Source organism: Notamacropus eugenii, chromosome 2 (assembly GCF_028372415.1).
Source record: "Notamacropus eugenii isolate mMacEug1 chromosome 2, mMacEug1.pri_v2, whole genome shotgun sequence".
Taxonomy (NCBI): Eukaryota; Metazoa; Chordata; class Mammalia; order Diprotodontia; family Macropodidae; genus Notamacropus; species Notamacropus eugenii.
Window position 1 is genome coordinate 252,275,883 of NC_092873.1, and position 27,168 is coordinate 252,303,050.

The 27,168-nt window shown below is 38.6% G+C and overlaps 2 protein-coding genes across 11 annotated transcripts in view; one reads left to right on the top strand and one right to left on the bottom strand.

Moving 5' to 3' along the window:
- TMEM181 (transmembrane protein 181) overlaps window positions 1–3,688 on the top strand; it is a 95,308-nt gene extending 91,620 nt beyond the window's left edge. For all 8 annotated transcript variants that reach the window (XM_072643807.1, XM_072643812.1, XM_072643814.1 and 5 more), the window contains 4 exons: window positions 1,555–1,637; window positions 2,704–2,793; window positions 2,944–3,010; window positions 3,471–3,688. In XM_072643807.1, coding sequence (XP_072499908.1) covers window positions 1,555–1,637; window positions 2,704–2,793; window positions 2,944–3,010; window positions 3,471–3,549 — 319 coding nt within the window. In that variant the 3' untranslated portion in view covers window positions 3,550–3,688. The remainder of the gene's footprint in view (window positions 1–1,554; window positions 1,638–2,703; window positions 2,794–2,943; window positions 3,011–3,470) is intronic.
- A 4,453-nt stretch (window positions 3,689–8,141) lies between these two features.
- On the bottom strand, window positions 8,142–20,580 carry DYNLT1 (dynein light chain Tctex-type 1). Of its 3 annotated transcripts, none has more exons than XR_011974680.1 (5): window positions 19,562–20,069; window positions 15,777–15,818; window positions 12,113–12,236; window positions 11,943–12,020; window positions 8,142–8,704 (listed from the first exon to the last, which is right to left on the bottom strand). XR_011974680.1 is itself a non-coding variant. In XM_072643816.1 (5 exons), the coding sequence occupies exons 1-5, from the start codon at window positions 19,368–19,370 to the stop codon at window positions 8,634–8,636; spliced, it is 342 nt and encodes a 113-aa protein (XP_072499917.1). In that variant the 5' UTR covers window positions 19,371–19,500; the 3' UTR covers window positions 8,142–8,633. The 3 variants fall into 3 exon arrangements, 2 of the variants coding, with proteins under 2 accessions (XP_072499917.1, XP_072499916.1); XM_072643816.1 differs by lacking the exon at window positions 19,562–20,069 and adding an exon at window positions 19,344–19,500; XM_072643815.1 differs by lacking the exons at window positions 8,142–8,704; window positions 11,943–12,020 and having other exon boundaries at window positions 12,151–12,236; window positions 19,562–20,580.
- Window positions 20,581–27,168: the final 6,588 nt, after the last annotated feature.

Below are 27,168 nucleotides of genomic sequence, written 5' to 3' on the forward strand. Positions count from 1 at the left end.
GGCTAAGAATTCTGCATTATTTCCTAGAGATAATAGAGGATTGATGAAGGTTTTTGAGCAGGAAAGTGGTATGTTATCTAAGCAACAGAAGGATTATAGTGGCGACTGCACAAAAGAATACTGGAGAGGAAGAGACTGGAGGCAGAGAGACCAGGCACTGGTCTGTTCGACCAGGACTATTATTACAATAATCCAACAGGAAATTGAGAGACCTTGTGCTAGGGTAGTGGCAGTGTAGTGGAGGGTGGATGATCCATGCAGAAGATAGAGTGACTTGGCTACTGATAGAGCTATCCAAAAGTGGAGTGGGCTACCTTAGAAGGTAGCCTCTTAATATCATAGGTAGGTTTTCCTCTCCTAAGCACAGGCTGTCTGACTGTCATATTGTAATAGGAATTCTTTTTTGGGTGTGAGTTGAACTAGAAGGGCATTGAAGGTTCCTTCTAACTCTGAAATTCTTGATTATATTTTGGGAAGGAAGAAAGGCAAAAAACAAAAGATAATTTCGGTTTTGTTGAGCATAGTCAGTCACTATCAATAGCAGTTAGAAAGCTGGGAAAGTTAGGTTTTGAGGGAAGAAGATAAAGTCCATTTCAGATGTTGACGGTTGAGGTGTTGGTAGAATGTACAGGTGGATGTGTCCAGTGGGTAGCTGGTGAAGTGGACTTGGAGGTCAGGGGAGATACTGAAGCTAGATATCAGTGAATTAATCTGTGGAGAGATGATACATGAAACCATGGGAGCAGACAGAATCATCTGAACAGAGAGTAGAGGAAGGAAAGAAGAGAACCATGGACAGATTCCTAGAGAACATGCAAAAGGTGGGGTAGTCAGTGGTATAGAGCATTCAAGTAAAACTGAGGAAGGATCATAGAATTTTGTAACTAAGAGGTCATTGACAACCTTTGAAAGTAATTTCAGTAGAGGAGTGGGATCAAAAGCCAGATTTTAAGGGGTTGAAGAATGAGAGGGTTGTGAGGAAATAACAGAAAAAGGATGGGCAGGTTCTAAAAGCAATTTGGCAGTAAAGGGGAAATAAGATAATAGAAGGTAGTTTGAAGGGAATAACAGGGTCAGGGAAAGGTTATTAGTATTCAGAGGGACTTGAGAATGTTTGTGGGCAGTTAGGAAAGGAGCCAGTAGAAAAAGAAATTGAAAGATGTACGAGAGCACATAAACAGGTCAGTCTTGAAAGACATGAGAGTGGATAGAATCTTTGGGCAAAAGTGAGGTAATTAGTGTTGTCAATGAAGAGAGCCACCCCATCTTCCAGTGGAGGATACAAAGGAGAAAAGGCCTATTAAAGGCAGTGTTTGCAGTGTCTTCCTAGGAGATTAAGACTGTTGGCCTCCATTTTAATAAAGTAGGAAGCAAGGTCATCTTCTAAGAGAGAAGCAGGTGATATGTAGAAGAGGGCATGACAATATAGGTAGAGATATCTCATATGGAAAGGGGGAAGGGAAAAATTCTCATACTAAAATACACAGATCAAGATGTGTGCTAAAATTATAGATACGTTTACTTTACCTGGTTTTCTTTTTTCTTCTTTTGCAGCATTGTTATACTTTATCTAAGGTTTGGATCACAAGTGTTACAGGACAATTTTGTTGCCGAACTCTCAAATCGCTACCAGAATTATATCCTTTTAATCAAGTCCTTACGTCTTTAGGACTGTTGTTATTCCAGTGTCTGCAGCTTATGTTTGTGAGAATAAGAAAAAAAAATTTTAAATAAAATCAATTCTGGATTTTCTCAGCTAATGTAAATAGTACATAAATAATACTGATGAAGACTAATTTGAGTCATTTTTAGTCTCTTTGCTGGGTATCCTGAGGATGGGGGCAACTAGGTGGTCCTGAGCATTCCTTATTTTTTCCTTTATTATTCTAGTGAAGGAATTTTAACAGTTGTGGCCATCATTAGCAGTGTAAATCTGTCTAGTGAAATATTGTTATGCATAGGGACCAAACCTATGATGTCATTGGTTTAGGCAACTCCCAGACTAGAGAACTTTTACCAATGCAAGGTTAGCACTTTCTGTGCAACTTAGAGCCTTGGGAAGTTGCCTAGACTATTGGGAGGTTCAGTGACTTGCCCAGTCACACAGCCAGGATGTGTCAGGGGCTGGACTTGCACTCAGTTCCTAGCTCCCAGGCAGCTCTCTGTCCAGGACACCTTCCTGCCTCCTAAGGCTTACTAACTCAGTTTAAGTCAGTGCAGTTGGTAGATTGTTGTTAATCTCTTAACTAGTAATGTTTATGATGAGTTGTATCTTTATTGTTTATTTCCACAGGAAACTATGGAGGGGCTATTTGAGTTTATTAATTTAAGGGCTTATCTTTTCTGGAATTTCTTATTGCCCATAAAGGGCTGACTGGACCAGCATGTTCATGAGCTTACTTTGTACCACGTGTGACTTGGCCTCACTGTGTTGTGTTATCTTATTGTGAGGATAGGTTACCGAGCATAACGAGAGATTACCAGTGAGTTTTTATTCAGCATGAGTTTAGATGGTTGCACTGCTCTGACCAACTCCTTCGAAAGATGAATTAGTGATCAAATCAGTGACTGGGTTTTTAAGAACTGCTGACAGTATTGGCTAATGCTGCCCACTTCACTAAGAGGAGTTAGCTTGGAGCAGGCATCAGAGTTTGGAAGGAGAAGACTCCTCACACTGTGTAACGCTGACCTTGACTATCTCACCAGCGGAGTTCTTATCTTTCTACGGCCTCCTGAACTTTTATCTCTACACGTTAGCCTTTGTGTATTCGCCATCTAAGAACGCACTCTATGGTAAGTGATTTCAGTTTCTAGGCTCTGTAGCTGCACAGCAGTCCTCAGAAGCTGAGCTAGTCACATATTTGTTAAGCACCTGTATATTTCATTAGGCCAGTGATGAGCAGCTTTCTGGTTAAACAGAAATCTTGGTTGATTTTTTTCCAGAGTCACAGTTGAAAGATAATCCAGCCTTTTCTATGCTTAACGACTCTGATGATGATGTGATTTACGGGTAAGGCATTTTTCTCTTGTGAAGTAACAGCATTGGGCATTGCAGTCCTAGGTTGGCCATTTTTGCATTTCTGTTGCTTTTCCATCACTCTCAAACATTCTCAGGCCAGCAAGGCTGTGAAATGTGATTCCATTGCTCTCCACAGTTTTCCACTTTTCAGGCTGTAGGCTTAAAAGTGACTTTTTTTTCCCAAGAAGCCTGGTGGACAGTCTGTTTCTATTCCTGGGCCCTGGTACAAGCTCAGATGGATGGTCACCGTAAGGAGCCATTCTCTCAGGAATGTGTGGAGTTGGATGTGATGAATTGGGAGGTGAGAGGGTAGGTCACATAAACTGGATATAGCAAAAGAAGACAAAGTCTCTCTTGAAATGAATATAATGAAGAATGGGAGTCATTTTGGAAGATAACTAAATATATACCTGTTGTTAGAGAATGCTTTCAAAGATCTCTTTATTAACAGGAGTGACTATGAAGAGATGCCTCTGCAGAATGGCCAGGCCATTAGAGCCAAGTACAAAGAAGAGTCTGACAGCGATTGATGGTGCTTCAGCAGAGATCAGCTTGGCTGGCTAGAGAAGGTCTTGGACAGTTTTCCTCAGTGCTCCAAGTCTCCAGCCTTCCCATGCTATCTGCTTAAAGCTGAATGTTTCCTCACAAAAAAAGGCAGTTTTTCCTTTACTTCTTTGTGTTTACTGATTTTTAAAAGACCAACCAGGACCAAAGGAAAAATTACAATGTTGGCAAAGGCATTACACCAGGGTAGGGGGATTAGAGGAGGAAAGAGGCAAATGGTGAAGATTAGCAGCCAAATGCCTCTTAGAATAATTTTAGGGGAAACAGTTTTTATATTAGAGCATCATTTCATTGGAACTAAAGTAGCTGTTCAGCTGAAGGTTTCAAAGTTCTCTGCCACCCCCATTTTTAGTCTTAAGATGTATGCACTAGTCTTTTGTAGCATGTTTTCTTTAAGTGATATGGAAGCACTTAAGAGCCACTCAGTGGCTCCATGTTAGTGTTGGAGTCAGGATGACCTGATTTGAGTTTTGCCTCAGGCACTTGCTGGCTGCGAGTCCCATACCCTCTTATAGCACCTGTCAAATGAGAATCCTTGTAGCACCTACCTCACAAGGTTGTTGTGAGGCTGGAAGATGATGTATGTAGAAAGTGCTTTGCAAACCTTAGAGTGCTTTACAAATGCCTGATGTGATGATGAGTCATGCAGGAAAATGGCAGTGTTCCCCTTTCTTCTCTCTCTGACTCCAAGGGAAACAGGAAATTATTGTGCCTGCCTCATGGGGGCAGTGTGCTGCTGTTTGGTGGCAAACACCACACCAGGTCATGAAGGAGATCCAATTAAATTATTCTCCAGTTTAGAAATAAAGCATTAAGCTGAGGCTCAGCTGCCACCATCTGCTGAAGCCCAAACAATGAAATACCAATAGGAGTGTTGTGTACCTCTCAGTACACAGTTTAACCTGGTGGGCTGGCTCCTTCCACCCCGATAGGAAGAAATAGGCATTTAAACCATTGATAGCTTCAGTGGCAAAGGTACTACTGCTGGCCAGTTTGTCCAGGACATGTAAGTACAATGATTCCTGCACATCCTTCTTCCTTCTCATGTTGGGGTTAGGGGGAGGAAACTGTGATGAGTCCAATAAAGAATAGATGCTGTGCAACTTCAGAGGTCCATTACACAAGTGAAACAGTTACTAGAAGGGAATGCTGAAAAGTTTTTTCAGTTCTATGTTGCAAAACCAATAAAATTAGACAGTTTTCATTGTCAGTTTTGAAGCAAAGTTTACAGGAAAATTTGGGGAAAATCCTCAAGAAACCCATTGGAGCCTTGTGTAAACAAATTGTCACTTTATGAGTTATGGTTTTGAAATTCCAAGGTTGTGGTAACATGGTGTGGGAGTCACCTGTGTTTTACACTCCCTTTTTCCTGGAGGATTAATTTAAAAGCAGAGTACAGGTGTACCTTTTGCATTTCTTTTTGCATCTTCCTTTCTGGCACTAATCTTTGACCTGGTGTGCGCTGTGGAAACCCCTGCAGATGACATCCTGGAGAACAGGCGTAGATAGAGTATGTTGTGTGATGCATGCTTGATACCCCAGTGCCCTTTTTCCTGTGCATACCCACACACATCTATTTGTGCAATTAGAATTACGCTCTTTTCCCTGCAGTGGTAGGACCTCAAATGTTCATGGGAATGTTCTTCATGGTGATATACTAGAATTATCTTTCTTCGGTAACCTTTAGTGATGTGATGGTACCATTAATTACCTCTGTTGATTAATAAGGACTTTCACTTAGATTTCTGTAGTTTTCAAAAAATATTGTTTTAAAAAAAATCAGTGTCTGAATTAAAATTACTGTAAGATCACAAAGATGGTTCAAGGTTTACATAGTTTTTATATCTGTAATGTCAGTTACTTGGCATTTTATTCTGTGTAGTCAGTGATATTAGAATAATTTTTAAAACAGATTTTTAATATATCTTCCATCAGGCCTACTTTAAAAATAATTTTAGATAAGATAAAGATGGCTTCTACCAGTTAATAGAGTCCAGAATGTATTTCACTAGTTTTGTTATAAATAATTGTCATCTGTGATTTGAATGCCCTTGTTTATTCATCCATGTAAATAGTGGAGGAATTTTGAAATCCATATTTAGATTCCTGTTTCGAAAAGATCATTTTTTACTTGCAAGATGAAATTCAATTATTGACTGACATCTTTGTAATTTTATTCTTCAGGCATCAAAATCATTGAACTAAAAAACATATGGCAGAGTGAATATGTGCTTTAAACTTTTTTCATATTTCAACTATTTATGAAAGAGTCATAAGGGGAAAATGCTCCTTTTATTAAACCAGGCACTTTCCATTTCTTTGAAGCAACATGTTTATATTCAAAAGTGTTATATTTTTCAGTCATGTAAAAATTTTCTGTTATCCAGCATTTAACACATAGAATACTTAGCACATGGTAATTAAGTTGAACAAACAGTGCATTTTGCTGGGAACTATCAGTAGGAAGAACATTCTTGATTTTTTTCATAGGACTGGGGGCATGAATCCAAACTTTGCAAATGGATTCCACAAAGCCAAAGAACTGGCTCTTGTTCTTCCTTAGTAACAAGAACTGGATGGAGACATTTTGGGAAAGTCTGAGAGAATTTTGCACTTTGGGCCAGTCTAAGGGTGTATGTTAGAAGAGGCCCTCCACATCTCAGTTTTGTTTTCATGAGGGGTAAAGGGAAAATTGAGCTTTCTCTTTACATGATATGTTTATTTTTTAATCACAGCAATAAAGAACTTTTCCTTCCTGGTTTAATCATCTTTTCCCCAATAATGGAACTGATAGCATAATAAATCATGTATTTGAAGAAGGCTGGAGTACTGCTACATTTGCAGCTTTTTCCTTGATTATGTGAGATCATAGCATTTTTGCCAATTGCAGTCTGTTGCAGGAACATGTCATTGGCCCCAAATATTTATAGCATTACAGTATATCGATCTGAAGAGACTGGGACTTTTCCTTCAACACTCTCTCTTTCCTATCCCTCATCAGTTTGGCTTATAATGCAACATGTTTTTCAGTGTTTATCTATAAATTTTTTACTTTCAGAAATCACAGTTTAGTGGTTCAGCCTAATATTTGAACTACCACTGTTTACTAAAGTGTACAAATCTAACTTAAAATACTGCCTGGGGAATTATTTTTTTCCAAACTCTTCTTATCCAGGGAAGCCAATAGAAGCTCTCACTTTTGCTTCTGTGTAAATCTGTACTTTTTCTTAAAGGAACATTGTGAAATCAACCTTCTTAAAGTTAGATTTTTAAAAGATAAGAATCTTCTAATAATTCCTTCTCTAGGTCAAAGGGAATTTATTTTATGCAGTGCCATCTTTTTATTCGTTTGATCCTGATTCTAGGTGTACAGTGCTGTGAAATACAGAAAGGGACTTGTACTAGTACAAACTGACTTTTAAAATAAAATTGTAATATTTATAAAATAAAATTATATTTAAACTTGTATACCACAAGGAAGGATTGTATGAGTGATAAATTAATGAACTGTGTTGTTATAACAACTTTTGAGGAGGGCTGATATTTTCAAGAGGTGGTGTTATGTCAAATCAGACAAATAGGTGTTTGCGTTTAGCAAATCTCATTGATTTTGGGGGTGCATCCTAAGATCATAAACAAACTTTTATACATTCCACCATCAAATTTGCATCTAGATTTAATACTTCATTATTTTGTTTCTCTTCTTTGTATATGAAATTAATTTGGCCCACTCAAGATGAAGGATTTAAGGGAAGAGAGCCACCAGTCTTCATCTCCTCGTTTATTACAAATACTGAATTCAGGTTTTGTTTCAATAAAGTGTAGCTTTTCCCACTCAAGAGTTGTTGAAATTTTAAAAATATATACTTATTCTAAAAGTCCCTAAAAAGTAGGTTTGATGTTAGGGTATGAGAAGGGACTAGGTTTTTCAGATATTGAAGGGTGTGTCCACCTCCGTCTTTACATAGTCATCTCTAATTCTCACACACCTTTACAAACTCAGGGTAAGAAAATCTAAACACTGAGCAAAATTAGCTCCTTTAAAGATTTAGAGTTGTATATTTCTGCTTGTTAGTGCTAAATATTTCCACCTCTTCCTAACAGCTGAAAAGTCATCTGAATTTCATCTTTATTTTATTTGTAAACAGTTGAACATTCTTGGAATGGCAAGGACACAATACTACATTCACTAATGCTTTAGTGAAAAGCTGGCCTCAAAACCAGGAAGGTTGTGTTTAGTGTGGCAGTGCTCTGGGTTACTAAGACACTAAGTTGCAGAGGTGTAAATACTGCAATGGAAGGTGTTTCCTCCTCTGGGAAGCTCCTATATGCTTGAAATCACAGGTCCAGCCTCTAGCTCTAATACTACAATTGTCATTTTGATTGGAAAGCCTTGATGTGGTTGAGCTCAGGACAATAGCTGCCTCAGTGGCAGCCCATGCACATTTTTAACTACTTTAGCAGTCCAGGAATTTCACTATCAGTCCCATACCACCTCTTAAGGCTTCTGAGAAATAAAATGTTAACACTTCCCTAATCAAAAGGTCAAATTACCCCATTTCTAGGCACTCTATATTCCTTTTATTATATGACAGTCAAATGAGTTACCACAATTGATTTTCAACTGGATGCCTAGGACTATGAATTCTGATTTTACACAACTTGAAAACCCCCCACAATTTATGAGTTTTAATAATTTATTACTCTACTAAGAAAAGTATAAAGTTGGGATGTTAGTGTGTTATATAAATCATTTCAGAAATTAGAAAAAGTGTCATGCTGCAGCAGATTTCATTTTTAGCACCTTTGAATACTTGGAAGTATTGAAGAGTTAAGATAAAGTTACAATACTGGATATGTCAACTTACAGTGAACAAAGTGAAATGTGCAACCCATGTTAACAATGTGGCCATTTTTGACTTTTTTTCTTACATTTTAAAGTATAAGATAGTTTTAAAATCTTTTAAAATTTGCTGAATTCACAGTACATAGACAGACAATGGAATGGAAATGGTTGAAAAAAAAATGAGGCTATACAACTCCAAGGAAGTTAAATGGACAGTCCAAAGGCACTGACTATACAGTACATGGTCTTATTCTCCCATCTGACAGTGCAGCTTCCTGTGGAAACAACAAAAAGCACATGAGGCATTTTAAATTTTAAAAGTTCTTTCAGTGAACTATGGACAATATAATTTTGGTATTTCTATTTGATATATAGTAAGATCAGAATATATTTAAGCATCATTTTAAATCTTAACTCCCCTTTGCATTTCTTAATGCCCTCAATTCATCCTTTCTTTGCTAAACTGATCTCCCCCATTTAATGTCCCATCTCCCTCCCTGACCTGGCTCCAAGAAGGCTCACTTAATGGGTCTTTGATCTCTTCATCTTAACTAGCTGCTTTACATTAAGTCTTATAAACATACCTAGATCTCCTCTTTAAAACAAAAAAACCCCAACAACATTCTTTTTACTCCACTATCCCACCCTCTGGTCATCATTGTCCCTTCTCAGCTTCACTGCTGGATGGCTTGTGCCCACCTCCTTACCACCTACCTATACTCATTTCCATCTGGTTTCCATTGCTCTTAATGAAACTGCTCTACACAATGAACTGAAACATACTTTTTTCAGTTTATTTTCCATGGTTTTTTGTTTACTTTTCTTTTTTTTTGCACATGGCTAATATGGAAATATGTTTTGCATCCCTTCACATGTTTAATTGATATGTTGCTTGCCTTCTCAAGGGATGGGGGAAGAGAATTTGGAGCTCAGAACTTAAAAAAAATTTTAAATTCTTTTAAAATGTAATTGGGAAATATTTAAGGAAAAATTAAAATGTTAATTTGAAAAAAGAAATGGCTCTCCAAGATTTCTAGTGGTATTACTACTAAATCTGATATAATTTTTTCTGTCTTTACTCTTGATCTTTATGCAACATTTGGATACTGCGTACCACCACTTCTTTCCTTCTGGGTATGACTAGTGGGAGTGAGAACTCCCATGGTTCTCCTATGGTCCTGCTGTTGTGTCCTTATCCTTATAAAAGTGAGTGTACCAAGAAGCATGGCATAGTGGGTGCAGAGCTGACCTCACACAGTCAGGAAGGCCTTGGTTGAAATTTCAACTCTGGCACATGGGCTGTGTGACCCCAGCCAAGCCCCTTAACCTCTCAGAGCCCTAAACAACTCTTTTAAGACAGAACAAGTATTGAAGCTGATTAGCATTGACTAACATTGACTCAAAGCCCACAGCTTTGGGACAAAAGCAGTCAATTTCACTGTTTAAATACAAAGAAAGCTCTCCCTTCCTTTGTAGGGGATGTAGCATTTATAGCCATGTTGGATCCATTTGATTGTTTGTCGTGTTTACTATGTTGGGCAACTGCAAGAGTATCCAAGGTATGAATGATCTCATTCCAATAAAGAGTAAGAATCATGGCAAAACAAAAAACCCCAGAAGTTCCCTCTACCAATGAAATGAAAGGTCTGGTAGAGAGAGAGAGAGAGAGAGAGAGAGAGAGAGAGTGTGAGTGTGTGTGAGTGTGTGTGTGTGAGTGAGTGTGTGTGTGTGTGTGTGTGTGTGTGTACACACTTCTTTCTCTATACCTTCCCTTTGGTGATCTTACCAATCCAGTGGCTTCAATTCTCTCTCCAAATCTGCATCTTCAATCCCCAAGCTCCCCAGAGGTCCAGGACTATATTTCCAGATGCTTGCTGGAGATCTCCACCTCCATTTCCCACTGGCACAGTAGATCCCCTACTCCACAAAACCTACTCATCCTCCAAACTCCTCCACTTCTAGCCAGTGAGTATAACCCAGGATTTACCTTTGACTCTTCTTTCCCTCCACTCATATACAAACAGTTATCAAGTTCTACTGTTCTTTTCTCACATAAGATAAAATGTGCATCCTCTCTGAACTGTTACTATCCTAACTCAGGCCCTCATCTCTCACCTCATCTACTATTAATAACTTTCTCCTAAATGGTCTTCCTGTTTCCAGTCTATCTGCCTCTCCAATCCATCCTTCACATCACTGCCTGAGTAATTTTCATGTATTGCTTTGAAACTTGATGCTCATCTAATCAAAAAAATTTCCCTAATGCCTAATGAATAAAGTATAAGCCTTCTAATGCTGTTACACAAGACCACCCAAATCTGAATCATAGTTTTTCAAAGCTGGAAGAAACTTCAGAGGGTCATCTTGCCCAACCTATACCTAAAAATTAATGTCCTTCTACAAGATCCCCAACAAGTGATCCTCCATCCTCCCCCTAAAGATTTCCAGGGAAAAGGAATCATAGGATTACTAAGGCAGGCCATTTCAGCTTTAGATAACTCAATTTGTCAAGAAATTTTCCGTTACACTAAGCTGCAATCTGCCTCTTTGAGGCAAAACAGTACATGAGAGTTTTTAACTGTCAGAAAATAGTTTTATGTTCCCTTAAGTATCTTTTCTAAGCTAAACATATGCAGTTCCATCAACTGTTCTCCTTTAGCATCATCTCCATTACCCACAGCCTCCTGGTTGCCCTTTTTCTAGCTTTATCTCATTCTGCTCACAGATTCATACAATGTAAAAATGGAAGGGACCCTTAGAGATGACCAATTTCAGTCTCTTTCATATTCTATTTTCTAGTAAGACTGGACTACTCTTTCTTATCTTCATACTCCACTTATAGCACCATCCACTCTTAGAATCGATTTTCCCTCAGTCTCTGTCTTCTGAAAACTTTCCCTCAAGGTTCAACTCAGGCACTACCTCCTCCATGAAGCCTTCCTGGAAACCTCCCTGACTAGCTAGAAGTATTCTCTCTTTCAAATTTCTCAGTTCTTTGCCTAGACCTTTCCATACTTAGTACCTTGTCCCATATAAGTATTTGTTTATGTGTTTCTCCTCCAACCATTAAAGCAGGATATGATTCATATATTCTAAGTACCCAACAGTGCTTCAAACATAGTAAATTTAATTAAAAAAAAACACAAAATAGAAATGGACAGAAGTAAAGAAAACTGAATCTATGATGAAAGTTGTATCTCTTAGTTATTTGGCTATAAGCTCCTTGAAGGCAGGGACTGTTCTGTATCCCCAGGACCTTGTCAAAATAAGTATTTAATAAATGTTTCTTGAATTTTAAAACTCCATATATAAAGCATGTCACATTTTCAGATAATTCAAACATTTACTCAAAGAAATGTTAGAATCTTGACTGGAAATGTGGTATACAGCAACTTAATTCCATCAAAAGGAAAAAAAGCTACTTAAAACAAATTCTCTTAACCTAATCTTCAGAACTTTCAGTAAGAATGAAAATGGCAATTCTTATACAAGGAAATTAAACTAATTTCATACCATCACTGCTGTTATCCCAAAAGCAAGAGCTTGCTGTATGCAGCCCAGCTCCATTCTTCTGCATAATCACACAGGTCACTTAAGAAAAGAGAAACTTTGATTAGAGAAATTCATGTGATGGTAACAGTTTTCTGTGCATTCACTTTAAATGTATTTTTTAAAGTTCTTACCAATGTACTTGAATGGTTTCCCCAACTTGGTAAGTTGACTTAAAGTTTGTTCCACTACATTTGTGGTCCACTGATTGACTTTGCTGTGTTGATAAGCATTACCACCAATTGCGCTTTCTATGGCCTAGGGAAGTGAGCATAGAGTATAGTTAACATAACCACCCAAGTATCTTATAACAGATCTGGCTTTTGCAAATTTCAATGACACAAACAAGTAAATATTAATTTTATTATTTTAAAAGAATATTTAAAATGAACATATGCCACTACTCAAAGAATCTCAGAGTTGGAAGCCTCCACCTAAACAAGAAATGCCAAGAAAATATCCTAAATAATTAGGTAGCTTTTCCCTGAAGATCCACTCCCTTCCAAAGACACTCCTTTCACTTTTGGACAGCTCTTATTCTTAGGAAGGTTTTTTTTATTCAAGCCTCAATTTTCCTTATTGCACCTTCCCTCCTAGTTAGTCCTTCTAGGACCAAGTGGAATAAATCTCTTTCAAATGACAGTCTTTTAAATACCTGAAAAGAGCTACTCTGACCCCTTAAATCTTCCCTTCTTCAGGTTAAACAATTTCTTCAAGTGACCTTAATTACAGCATGAAATCATAGTCACAATCTTGGCTGAGGTGTTCTAGCTACTCTGCAGTTTATCAATATCCTTCCTAAAATATAACCCTAGAACTGATTATGATACTTTGGGTCGGACCAGGCCAGATTACAGCAGGGCTGTTCTGGTCTCACAGTCCTAGACCAGGGGTGGGGAACCTGCAGCCTCAAGGCCACAGGTTCCCCACCCCAGTCTAGACATAATGCCTTCCTCATAAAATAGCCTAAACTGTTGAAGCTTGAAGTATACTAAAATCATCAGATCTTTTTCAGAAAAACTGCTTTCTATGTCTCCCCCTTCTTGTACATTTGAAGTTGATTTTTAAAGACTTAAATACAAGACTCACTGGATTTGGAGTCAGAAGTCTCACATTTGAACACTCACTCCATCACCTATGTGACATTGGACAAGTCATTCACATTCTCTCACCTTAAGGTTTTTCATCCATAAAAAAGGTTCTTTTCTGGCTTTAAATTTGTAATCCTAAATATTATTAGTTTCAGCCCAATTTTCTGCCTAACAGACCTACTGGGATCCTGATTCTTTCATTTATTATGTTGGCTATCCTTCCTAATTGTGTGAGATTTGGCAAGTAAACCATATATATACCTTTATGAATGCCTGGTCTTTTTGGACATCTCTAACTTTTCCCCTCATGAAAATTATTTGTGTTTTCAGAATTCACTCTTGAGAGCATTTCACCACACCTGAGCTGACTTTCCCTACAGAATTTTAGTTCATGGAATCCCACCTATCCTTTTTTTCTAAACCCTTTGAAATCTCATTTCCCAAAATGTAAGGTGCATGACAGCAAAGGAAAGAAAAGAAAAGCTAGGCACAGTCTACCATAAATTCTAAGATGGCATGGCCACTTTACTCAAGCTCCCTACAATTTTCTCCCCAACAACCAGTTCTTTTTTACTGGTGAGAATCAAACTCAGAACAGAATTTTGCCTCAACCACATTTTGAAGGATAGACTTATTGGTGAGGGAAATCAACTTATTAGCTGCTCTGCTTTGTATAGAGAACTCTAGCAGATATCCAAATAATTTAAACCTCCCCCATCATAATGACCATAATCCTGTGTAGCAGTTGGAGATCTTTTTTTTTTTTTCCAATTCCTCATAGCATCATAAGATGGTTTTGTTTTTCAGCTGAACGTGGGGACACTGGATGTCATCTGTTTCAAATCCCTTATTTTACAGATGAAGATACAGAGGTCTAAAGATGTTAAGTGACTATTGAGAGGACATGAGTATTTAAATCCCTGTATTCTAACTCCAAATTCAATGGTCTTTGCATTTACTTTCCTCTTCTGGTCAGATGATCTGTAGTATATCCCTGTGTTACGATGCTGCTTCTGTTTTTGCCTCCACTGATTTCCCCAAATGCTCTAGTCAAAGTCTTCCCTTCTGGTTCCCAAATTTTCTCATAAGTATATCATAATATATCCTGCTAATCTGTACCTGCCTTTTCTACTTTATTCTCAGGGTCTCAGAAGTCTCCTCCAGCTGCATCTATAATCTTATGATCCATTTATATAAGGTATGCCCTTCTTGAGCCATATACCAGTCATGAGTCTTCTATCAATTCTCAGGGATACATATGGGATCAAATTTTCTTTGTTTTAGAATTTCAAGTCCACTAACCTAGGGTGTTTGCCTATACAAAGGTATATTTTAGTGCAGACTATTATTAGTCCAATTAATCACAATCACTTTTAGTTTTGCTTTCATTAACATTCTTGTAATAATTGTAATAAACTGGTCTCTTAGTCTAGATATATTTAGAAAAACAATAAACTTATGGCAACATGGAAATGTCTGATTTTCAATGCTAACATATGGTGATTTTAACTATTAAGGAAAACAGAATTTGCCTTTTCAAGGTGTGTCTTATGTGACTTCTTAGAGTTCTAGTATGCCACGACTTTACCCACGTGTGTGGTAAAGGGGGAACGGAAAAGTAAATTTAGGAAATTTGCAATTACTTTAACAAACCTCTTATGAAATTGAATAATTAGGACTAGTTTTGATTTTCATGACCTCTTTTTTCATCTAACCTCACCATCTTGTAGTAAAAATATTAGCAAATATTGATAGTGGCAAGAGTTGAGAATTCAAAAGCTATCTGATGAAACAAGGAAATGAATAATGCAGAGATTAGAAAGTCAGTTCTGAAAAAATTAGAAGTTAAGGATGACAAGTTAATCATGAAATTTATTAGATCTTTTACTCATTAAATTTACCATCTCCTTTTAAACCTCATTTTATATTCAAATTAGGTGTTGCTGGTAGCAAATTCATTTCTATATTACAGAAAGTTTTTAAAAAAAATAAATTTATTTACTATTAGTACATATGAAATTTTCCATCTATGGCACCTAAGTCAAACCTATCGTAAGTAAAAATATTATTTTTAAATACAATGTTTACATCTTATGTATGGGGTAAACACCATATATAATTTAGAAATCCATGTTTAAAAAAAGTTTTGAAGGTCACAGCGAACATATATAGTACCACTTGAAACAACTTAAAATAAGTTTGTCAAATATTCTCTTTCTTAATACAGAATGTTAATTGCCTGACAATCAAGATCAAGAGAGGAAATATAGCCAGCTGCTTTCCCCTTCCTCAGTATAACCCCGTTAAACTTGAGAGAGGAAGGGAGGACAGAGAAAGGGAGGATAGAGAAAGGGATGAAGGAAGTGAGGTGGGGCAGTGGCCACACAGAGAAAGATCTACCAGATGAGGCTTAAACATCTGCAGAACAACCTGCTGGTGGAGGCCAATGCATTTGTTCAAGAAGTAGGGGTATACCATGGACCCAGCAGGCACTGTGCCCCTGGGGGATACAAAGACAAATATTAAATCAGTCGCCACCCTGTGATTGCATTCCATTGGAGGACAGGAAAGATCATGTACACATTAAGGAAAAATTATGTAAAAGTAAATACAAAGTAGTATGGGGGGAAGACCATACTATACCTTTTTCAATGCCACTTAACCAACTATTAATTAAAAATTTAGAAACTCCTTGTTTATATCTTACCTCTTTGACAATGTTACTCACTTCATCAACCACAAAAGAAGTCTGCCAAGAGAAAAAAATAAAATTAAACTTGTGTAAAAGATTCAATTCTACTTTATCGAAGTTTTCCCACTTAATACAAGGTTAGATAATGATTACAGAATTTTTAGAAATGGAAGGGATCTTAGGGAAATCTAGGCCAAACTCTTCCTCTCTCTCATCCCTATTTTATAGATGGAGGAAAAACTCAAAGGTGAAATGACTTTCCCAAAGTCCTTACTTGTGGCAGAACTTAAAGGCATTTTGATTTTGTTTTTAATTATCAACAAAACTTGAAGACTGTCAGACTCTACCGTGTAAACCACACTATATCTATAATTATACAGCTTAATTATTAAAAAAAGTATTTTAAGTTAGTCTATCATTTTAAAGGCCACAGTGAACTGAGTAAATTTTGACTTGCTAGCTTTAAACAATCTTTTTTGAAAATGAAAACCATTAGAAGTTTTTATTTTAAGACACTGTGATTTTATCAGTATGGGACGGACCTCCTCATTGATGCTGAATTCAACCAACTGCTTTACAATTTAGTATATTATCTTTGAAAAGATGTTGTGGTCAAAAAATTATTACTGTGTATCCAATCTGTTGATGAGCCTCTCCAAACTTGGCTAGCCATCCCTCCACCCCCCAAAAAAGAAAGATAGACTGTCATAAGACTAAAAGTCTTTTCAGTTTGTTGTACCTGTCACAGCTTTAAGGACTGTTAGCACTGAGCCTCTGAGAAAACCAGTTACCTTCATTAGAAGAAGATAGTGGAACAGAACTTTAGGACTTTTCCACATGACCCATTCTCTAAATACAAGTATAACAATATTCTATGATCCTATCAAAGACTTAAAGGTCATCTAATTCAAAACTCTCATTTTTAAAGGTCTGGTTAAATTACTTGCAGAATATTATACAAATGACAGAGCCAGAATGTGAACCCAGATCTTCTAACTCCAAATCGAAGAAGTCAGAAACCATCAGGTTGAATTTTCTAGGTTGTTTCCAGTATTACCTTCTTGAAACTGTTACTAGTTTAAATAAGCTCCCAAGCAGTTGTTTATTGTGATCTACCCATATATCTTAAAAAGAGGCAGCATTTAAGTTAGCAGGTGCTAACTTAAAATTTTACTCTAATGAACATAATCCAACAGAAACATAGTAAAGTTAGGTTTACTGCTTATCATTATTAATAGAAAAACATGCAACAACTAGATAATAGTAAATTCCTTACTGTGTATGTATCCTTTAAGTAATAGTTGCTGTCCAAAATCCAGCTATCATTACCAGCCTTGGTCCAACAGAGTTGCTTGCCTCTCAGAAATTACACTGAGGAGATGGTTTTTTGTTTTTAGATATTTACCAATGCACTCTTTACTGGCAGATAAGAACTGACTGCATATTTACCTGACTTGTAGTATTCACAGGAACCAATTTATTAGAAACAAAGCCACCTAGCTAATGGAAAGGACCACATAACTAAAAATTCTTATTGCTCCAAGAAGTCTAAATGACCCTTGAGGAACAGCTTTCATGAAATCTCAACAAAAATCAAAAAAGAAAAAAAAAGAAAAGCTGCTTGTACAAATTTCAACATACCAGAATATGAAAGAGACTTTAAAAATAACTTTTAAGGGAGCAGGGATAGGATAAAGGATAGGACTAGAACTGTGATTTCACTGGTACAGGAAACTCTCAAAATGAGGAACCCTTCCTCAACCATTGCAGGTTGGCACTTCTTTGCAACTTATGGTCTAAGGGAGTTACAAAGAACATTGAGAAGTTAAGTGACTTGCCCAGGATGCCAGAACTACTATGTATCAAAAATGTTACTGGAACCCAGACCTTCCTTAAACTTATCTGGGCAATTTCTACTACAAAACAGAATGGATAACATGAAAGTGCAATTGTAAAAGACCACACTGTTGGGGGAAAAAATGCAGTTTTCAAAAAAGTACACTCATTATTCATATTGCACCATGTCATTTCCCTAAGATTACAACTGCATATTAAGGATTTTCCTTGGTTTGTAGATAGTTTTACAAATATTCTTTTAACTATCATTAATATCAGTATTAAAAAATATTATGTTGCATAGGTAGAAAAATAGACTATTCAATCTTAATTATTAAAACACAAACTTTTCAAACTCTTTTAAATGAAAAAAGGTGGTAAGCACTTTTTAAAAACTCACCCATAAATTTCAACAGGACATGTGTCCTTTTGTTTGAATTTTAAGCAAAACAAAGCAATTTAATGTCACCGGGAGTAACTGCCAAACAGTTAAGAGCTACTATTCCACTAAATGGTTATCATACATTGCTGCAAACCTATTGCAATAGAGCAGTATCTTCTGTTATGCAAATTAATTCTCGAGCATTTTAGGAGAGAAGCAATAAAAGACTGTTGTTTTCAAAATCAAAACCTGAATGAAATATAAAAATCTACTGGCATGTACCTCACAGAATGGAAGACAAAGGAAGCCCTTCATATTAAGCATTTCTGCACTGTGCAGACACTACAGATCTTAAGGAACTAGGGATCGTTAAATTCGAAGGCATGAGGCCTTTGTCCACCTTAAGACTGGCAGGTGCTTTGGACTAGCAGATCCCTGAAAACAGAGTATTATCAGTTAGAAAAGCTGTTTTGAAGGAATGAGTAGTCTGCTTTAAGATCAAGACTGCTGACAGGTGCTTTGTGCTACCACGCCCCTACAAATATAATATTGGGGATAAGATTCAGCATTGCTGAGCTAAAGGAGGAACTTCTTCCCTTCTATTATTCCTTTACTTAAAGCGGATCAATGATAAAATAGATGCATGGTTAAGGTGCATGAAACACTCGAGGAGGTGGGCGGGTCCCCCGCACACACTACTACTTGTGCACCCAAAAGCGTGCTATCCTGCAAGGCTTCCCGGCAAAGCAGCGCGGGCTCGGTTCACCTTCCCGCGGTCAGCCCCCAGCACATGGAGGGCTGGGCTGGCTTCTTGGAAACTGGGCAGCGCCAAGACGGCCAAACACCAAGGATACACCGAACGGTTTGGCTGACCGGCCTTTTGTGTTTGTTTTAATAATCCTGGTTACCAGGGGAGGGAGATGTAAAAACAAAAGGTTTTTTCAAGTGTTTAAATCATTATCATAGGCATTAGCAGTACAGCGGGTCGAGGCTCCCCAGCCAAGCCTCTCTAAATCGATTACTCGGGAGGAGGGGGGCGTCCCGCCCCCGGCCCCCAAGGGAGAGATGCCCCCACCCCTAACGTCTCCAATCTCCCGAGGCTCCGAGCCGCCGATCCGGCTGCGGGCGCCCCACCCCCAGCTCCACGCTCTCGGGGGTCCGCTCAGAGGCGGGGCTGGGGGGCTAGAGGGGCGGAGGCCGCCGGTGCCCCTCCTGCGGCGGACAAAGGAGAAGCAGGCGACCGCGCCCCCCCGCCCCAGCCTCCAAGACCCGGCTCCTCCCTTCCTTCCCCCTTCGCCCCCTCGCCGCCGCCTGTCGCCTCCCCTCCGCGGAGGCTCACCCACCCCGGTCCCCGGACCCCTCACCTCCTCGGAAGCCTGGAAATCGTCCATGTTCCCTCCTCCAACGCCGCTGTCCGGGCAAGCACTACCCACCGCGCCTGCGCAGTGCCTTCTGGACGCCGCTCTCCAGACCCCTCCCCTCCCCAGAGGCCCCGCCCCGCCCCGGGGACCCGGCCCCGCCCCGCGTGGCATTGTGGGCCGGCGCGCTCCGAGCTTTGTGAAGCCTGAACTTTCTAACTCACCTGTCGGCCTCCAGGCTCAGGCTTGGGTTTCGGGGCTTGAGACGCAGGCGCGATCTTCCCCGGGGAGGGTGGCCTAGGCTGGGAGGCGGGGACAGTTGCTGGGTCCCATGGGAACGGCTTCCCCGAGTTGCCGAGGAGTAACTACAACACACTCCGGGTCCTTTCCGAAAGGCAGGCCCGTTTCCCTTCCCCCGGGTCGGTGAGTGAGCTGCGGGGGAGGAAAGCCTCGGCAGGCCCCGGGTCCGTCTGGGCTTGGAGGAACGGAGGCGGCCGCGGCCAGCGAGCTCGTTCATGCCGTGCTTAGCAAACGTTTTTTTAGCCGGTTTCGCCCGCCAAGCTAAGGGCCGTCGAGAGAACATTCAGTCCTTTCTCCACATAAGCAGCCTCCGGACAAAGAGGCTTGAGCAATACTGACGTAGGAATAAGCATTTACTGAGAGCCCCTGTGGGCCTAGCGCCGGGACAGGCCCTGCTGGGGAGCGGGTCAGCCGAGAGAGACTGAAGATCGCGGAGGGGAAAGGGGGGTACGGAGGGCCCCCTGCTGGGGGAGGAGGGCAGGGACGAGGCGGGATTCATTTGAGCCTTGAGAAGACACTTCGTTATCTGAGATCGGTGTGAGGAAGGCTAGAGGAAGGTTTCTGAATGATGGGAGATGAGGAGAAAGGAAGGCAAAGAGTCTCAAGTTTTTCAAGGAAGTAGGAAGCGAGTTCCTCAGCTGAGAATCTTGCCTGGGGAGGCTTGAAGAAAGATGAGAATGTTTGGGATAGCTGCTGTGAGGAGTGGGATAGAAAACATTAATGAGAGCAGAACTTTTGTCTTGCTGCAGGGAAGGACCAGTTGAAATTAGATACAAATTTGTTGCTTGTGTAATCAGCCTGGTTTTATGATTTTCTCTAATTCTGTTCATCCCCATGAATAGGAACAAGTGCAGATGATGGAGCCATCTGGAATTGACTTTTGGTAGGAAGTGATCAGGGATAGGACAAGGGAGCAAGGGGTTCAAGGATGGAGTAATATATAAAGTGGAGTTGGTTTATGAAGGGGTCTTGACAGGGAGTAGAGGAGAATATAGTCAGTACAGGTGTGATAGGCTGGGAAAGAACGGAAGAGTGGAGGGAATAAAGATCACAAGGACGAAGCACAGGGTTAGGTGTAGTAAGTCTTGAAGAAAGATGTATTCATGTATTGATAAGAGATTATGATCAGTCATTCAATTCATACATTAAGCACCTACTATGTGCCAAGCACTGTGCTAATCTCTGGGGATATAAAGAAAAAGGACAATTCCACTTCTCATTAAAATGGAAGAGATAATATGCAAACAACTACGTACAAACACGGTATAAATGGGATAAATTGGAGATAATCAACCATCTGAAGGCACTAGCATTAAGAAGGATCAGAAAAGACTTCCTACAGAAAGTGGGGCATTAGCTGAGATTTGATGGAAGCCAGGGAAATTAAGAGACAGAGAAAAGGACACAGGGAGTTCCAGGCATAGAGAATTGCCAGTAAAAGAATGTCTGGAGTAAAAAAATGGAGTGTTGGCATGAGGAACACCAAGTAGACCAATGTTACTGGATCCCATAGTATGAGGTGGGGCAGTAGTATGTAAAACATAAGAAAACTGAAAAAATAGGAAGGGACTAGGTTGGGGGGGGGGGGTGCTTTAGAAGACAAACAGAGGGTTTTATGTTTGATCCTACAGGCAATAGGGAGTCACTGGAGTTGATCAAACAGAAATAGTAACATGGTTAGACCTGTACTTTGAGAAGATCACTTTGACAGCTGAGTGGAGGATAGATTGGAATGGAAAGAGAAAAGTAGGGAAGACCACCTAGTGACAGTATTCTAGACATGAGATGATAAAGGCCTGCAGCAGGGTGAAAGCAGTATTAGAGGGGGGAGGGAGTGTATACTGGAGATATTACAAAAGCAGAAATGACAGGATTTGGCAATTGATTGGATGAGAAAGTGAGAGAAAATAAGGAGTTAAGAATGACTCGTTTGGGAGCCCAGGTGTTTGGGGGGTTTGTGGTGCCCTTGACAGTAATAGAGAAGTTAGGAGGAGAGGAGAGATTGCAGGGAAAGATAATGAGTTCAGTTTTAGACATGTTGAACTCAAGATGTGTAGGAGATATCTAGTTCAAAATGTCCCTTAGGCAGTTGGAGATGTGAAACTGGAGGTCCAGAGAGAGATTAAAACTGGATAAATATGGTAATCATCTTGACAGAAATGATAGGTGAATACGTGGGGTGATGAAATCACCAACCGAAATAGTATAGAGAATCATATCAAAATCAAACAGAAAAGGATCCCTGTGGACCATATGTTGAAAACAAATTAACACTTTTATTGTATTTTTATAAATTTTGTTACACATTTTTCAATTAATTTTTAATCTAGTTTAGGCCCCACTTGGGCATTCTGCAAATTTGATATCTGGTATAGAGGGGCAAGAGAAGAGGACTCAGGAGAGAACCTTGGTTGATACTCATGGTCAATGAATGTGACTTGGATCCAGCTAACATGACTGAAAAAGAATAGAGGAAAACCAGGAGAGAGCCTTGGGTGATATCCATGGTCAATGAGTATGACCTGAAAAAGAGTGGTAATTATTGAGGTCAGAGTTGGGAGAACTGGTTCAGGTGTGAATGAATTTACTTAGACCTCTTTAGCCAATGGGAGTTTTATTGATGTAAAAGCTCATGGACCTGAGATTTAGCAAGGAACTGAACAAAGGCACTGATATAGAAAAAAGAACCAGACTTATATAGACAGAAAGCTATACATCCTGTAGGAGGATGATGTAATTTTTAGGGTTTCTAATGGGGATTAGAGATTTAGGGACAGGATAAGTACAAACAAGGTGAGGAAGGTAGTTGCTTGCAAGATACGGATAAGTTGACATGACACAGGATGAGGAAGATGAATGACAAGGAACAGAGAATAAGGGGGACAAAAGCAATCCTTTTGGTACAAGTTGCATGGTATTTCAAGAGAAGGGGGAAGGGGCATTAGGATACACTCAAGTTACAGGATGGGCTATAGAATGAGCCTCAAACCTCTCAGAGAGTCTGGGAAAGTGACCCTTACTGACCCTTAGGGCACCATTTGTACCCATATCTATCAGAAAGGTAGGAGAAGAACCAAGAGAGAGCAGTTTCACAAAAATCCAGAGAGAAGAGACTATCAAGGAGGAGAGAGCAATTGGCAGTATCAAAGGCTACAAAGAAGTCAAAAAGGATAAGAAAGAAAAGGGGAAGTTACCTATGAAGACTGATGCACAGAGAACTAAACAAATGACTTCGATTTTTAAGAGATAAGTGTGCCTATACCCTAAAAAGACCAAAGAATGAGGAAAAAGAACCATATGTACAAAAATATTTATAATGACTATTTTTCTTAGTGAAGAAGTGGAAACAAAGGGTTACCCGATAATTTATGAATGGCTGAAAAAAATGATAGTGTATAGAATATTTTTGCCCTGAAAGAGGCAGAAAAGAGAAGTTCAGAGAAACCTGGAAAGATTTGTATGAACTGATTTAGAGTTAAGTGAGCAGAACCAGGAGAATAATTTTTTAAAATAAATTTTTAAAATTTTATTGTCAATTCAAAATTCCCTCTACCTCTTCCCTTACTCACTGAAAAGACAAGAAATATGATACCCATTTTACATATGAAATCATATAAAACATATTTCCATACTAACCATGTTGGGGGGAGGGGGAAGCCAGAAAAAGAAAGTGGAAAAAACGTAAGCTTCAATCCGTACTCAGAGTTCATCAGTTCCCTCTCTAGAGGTGGATAGCATTTTTCATCATATGTTTTTTGGAATTGTCATGAATCATTGTATTGCTCTGATTATCTAAATCTTTTGCAGCTGATTACTGTTACAATATTACTTGTTACTGTGTACAGTGTTTGAAGAGAACAATTTATACAGTAACAACATTGTAATGAAAAAGAACTTTGAAAGACTCAAGAACTTTGATCAATGCCATGAACAGTGACTGCTCTCCAGAGGACTGATGAGGAAGCATATTACTCAGAGATGATAGACAAGGATAAATAGTAGAGGTATAATGGGATAGGAAAAAGACAATGTTGATTTTTCTAAAAAGGGAAGATAATGGAGTGAAAACTGTAGGTTAGTGATATGGACTTTAATTCTTGGTAAAAAATCTTTGTATTTTCAAAGTAATGGTGAGTGGAGATCTAGAAAAAAGGCAGCATGGCTTCATCAACAACAGGCAATTCTAGATGAATTTCATGTCTCTTTTCTAGAGTGAAGAATAGTAAAGGATCTCAAGATCATGAAATATGGAGACTGTTTGAAGAAACCAAAAACACTAGACTTGGAGGACAGGGAATGAATTGCAACTGTGTTTTATTATTTGAAGGATTGTTAAATGAAGAGGGAATGGACTTCCTCTGATGGGTCCCAGATTGTAGACCTGAAAGCAATGAATGGAAATTGCAAAGAAACAGATTTAGATTTGATGTAAATAAAAAAATTTCCAAGAAGTAGAGCCATCCAAAAGTGGAATGGGCTTCCTTGATAGGTAGTTGGTTCTTCGTTACTGGAGGTCTTCATGCAAGGGCCATCTGTATGTGCAGAAGGGATTATTTTTTAGCTATGAGCCAGACTAGGTTTCCTATAAGGTCCTTTTCATCTCTGAGAGTCTATGATTCTGTGCTATTTCCAAGGATGGGGCTTGTCCATGAGAACTGACATGAAAAAAATGCACAGTAACAGAAACTCAGAGTTGGAAGCAACCTCAGAGACCATTTATTCCAACCCATACCTGACCAAGATTGTTGCCACAACGATCAGACATGACCATCCAGCCTGTGCTTGAAATCTGGCAATAACAGGGGGTTCACCACCTGACAAGGCATCCATTCTTCCATTTTTGGATTGCTAGAGTTGTCAGAAATTTTTTCCTTACATTATGACTAAATCTGCTTCTGGAGCCTATAAGAATGATCTAATCTTTTTCCTATCCTAACAGCATTCCAGATATAGCTATCATGTCCCCACTAAGTCTTCTTTTCTGTAAGCTTAGCATCTTCTGACATTGTCAAATACACATATTACCAGAGAGCAACAGAGCTAGTGGTACAGAGACAGCAAGATAAAACATATAGACTGTCATATGATTGTTGCACTGATATCCATAACATACTAGAAGACCTAGTTGAAGACCTTACTATATTGGATGAATTTTCTATAGAAGATTCCCTGAAGGACATAGATAAAAAACACTTAGAATGAGAAGCATATAAGAATTATCTTTGTACCAATAGAAGAATTCCCACAATGTTCAGATTGTAGATCCACAAGAAGAAAGATGGTATTTGACTAGTATTTATTGTTTTTTCCTAAGTGTAACGGCTGAGTTCAAATTAAAATTGTTCTTCATAAGGGCTACCTCTTTTTGTGTTTTCAGCACTTAGCGCAGTGCCTGACACATAATAGGTTTATTAACAGACTAAATGTCCAGAGTGGCAATTTTCTTTCTCTCTTCTAATTTTAAACTTTAAATTTTCTCTGTTACTACTTCAGTAACCAGAATTGTGTACCACTTGTTCCCTCTCATATATACATTTGCAGAGATATAAGTGGGTGACAGCATTATAGATATAGACTTTCAATTCACTTATCGACCAATGTACGATTTTATGTTATAATTGTAACTTTATATTATATTTCTATCATCTACTTATCGGATCATAAGTTCCATGATGACAGAAAACATAGCCTATCTAAACTTTGTATATTCCCAAACACCTAGTACAGTGCTATGGATAGAACAGGTTAACACTTAATAAATGCTTTTTGAATTCATTTTTGCAAAATGAAATTAATACTTTTTGGTCATTGTGCAAATATGTGTAGGATCTGTGATTTCCTTAGTAACAAACAAGAACTCATTAAGAATCTACTGTCTCAGACAATATGGTTGACTCTGAGGATATGGGATACAAATATAAAGACTACTATCAAGGAGTTTACATTCTATCAAGTGAGACAGCATGTATATATAAGTAAATATAGAATATTTAAAAGTAAATATAAGTAAATATAGAATAAACGTGCAGATTAGATACAAAATAAATACAAAATAGAGAAGCAATTGGGGTAACAGGAAAGGCTTTTTTGCAGAAGATGCCTCTTGAGGAGATGTATTCTATGAAGTTGAGGTGAGGAGGGAAGGAATTCTAGGCCTGATGGTTGTTGTGTATTCGTCCTTCATTTTCAAAGAGGACCATGACATCAGAAAAATGATGACATGACTTGCGCTTGACACTGTTTTGAGTGAGGGAGGGCTGTGCAAGGTCACCAGCCTCATTTTCTCCTCCTGAGCACTCTAGATGCAGTGACCAGATATTCATCAGGATGACTGGAGATGGCCCAGGATGCAATGGGAGACCTTGGCCTTTTAGGTATGAGGGACATCCACACAAAGGCACAAAGATGGAAGATGAATTTCCTACTTCCTCCAGTTGAACATTCTGTCTAGGTTAAAGCCTTAGGCACAACAAATTTAAATGAGTGGAAAGGATCTCCCAACTACTGAATGTCTGAGATAGATGGTATGGTTGATAGTGCATTGGACCTGGATTTAAGAACACATGTTCAACCTTGGACAAATCATTTAATTTTTGTTTGACTTAGGGTCCTCATTCATAAAATGGCTATAATAATAACATCAACCTTGCAAGGTTGTTGTGAGGATAAAATAAAATGAGATTTGTAATATATTAATATATAATATTTATATCTATATAATATTTGTGAGATATTTTGCAGACCTTAAAGTGCTATAAATATATAAACAGAAGCAAAAAAAAATCCATTGCTTTCTGTCTCTAAACCTGCCACTGTTTTCAGTTTAGTTGAATTATACAGATATTTGTTAAATGCCTACAATATGCAAGGCAGTTTATATTCCACATCAGGCTGCCTCTTTTCTGTTAGTATTATTGATATAATTTAATTTTTTGTTTAATATATTTATCACCTTTTTTTAGTTCTCTCCACAAGATTTCTTTAAACTGATTCCTAAAATGGAGCTTTTGAATTTTTCAGCCTTAAATGAGACTCTTACTCAGTCAGAAATAGGTCATGGTGATATACTGTTTTGTTCAATCAATGTGCAGTCTATATGGCAAAGCAATTTAAAATAATTACAGCATTTGGCTGTGCACTCACTGCCATTTACAGCAAGTAGCTGACCAGCTCACCCAATTTTCTAAGGAAGAGTGTCTTTGAGAAGCACCAGAGTGTAAAACACACTGACTCTATGGCAGCTCATAAATCATTGATATTTCACCATATTTTAAAATAATTTTTAGTTTCTGCACTATAAGTCAATGGAGTAAAAGTTAGGTTTCTTTTTCAATTTTAGAGAAAGCTTTAGGTTGGCAGCTCCTGCATACAAGTACCTTTCTCTACTTATTGATTGGGTCTGGGCCAAGTCTTCTGAATACATTTTCTTTGGAAGTAGGGTCTTGTATTAAATGATGACCTGTTTAGTCTCAGTTGAGTTTCACGTTCAGAGGAAAATAAAACTGATGTGGAGGCAACTTTTCTGTTAACA

Excerpts from the sequence above, each read along its gene's own strand:
- DYNLT1 (XM_072643815.1), bottom strand. The coding sequence starts at position 19,920 with ATGTTCTCTCGACGGCCCTTAGCTTGGCGGGCGAAACCGGCTAAAAAA. Across the intron at positions 15,819-19,561 it reads CTGAGCCTGGAGGCCGACAG|ACTTCTTTTGTGGTTGATGA; the intron begins GTGAGTTAGAAA and ends TTCTCTTGGCAG.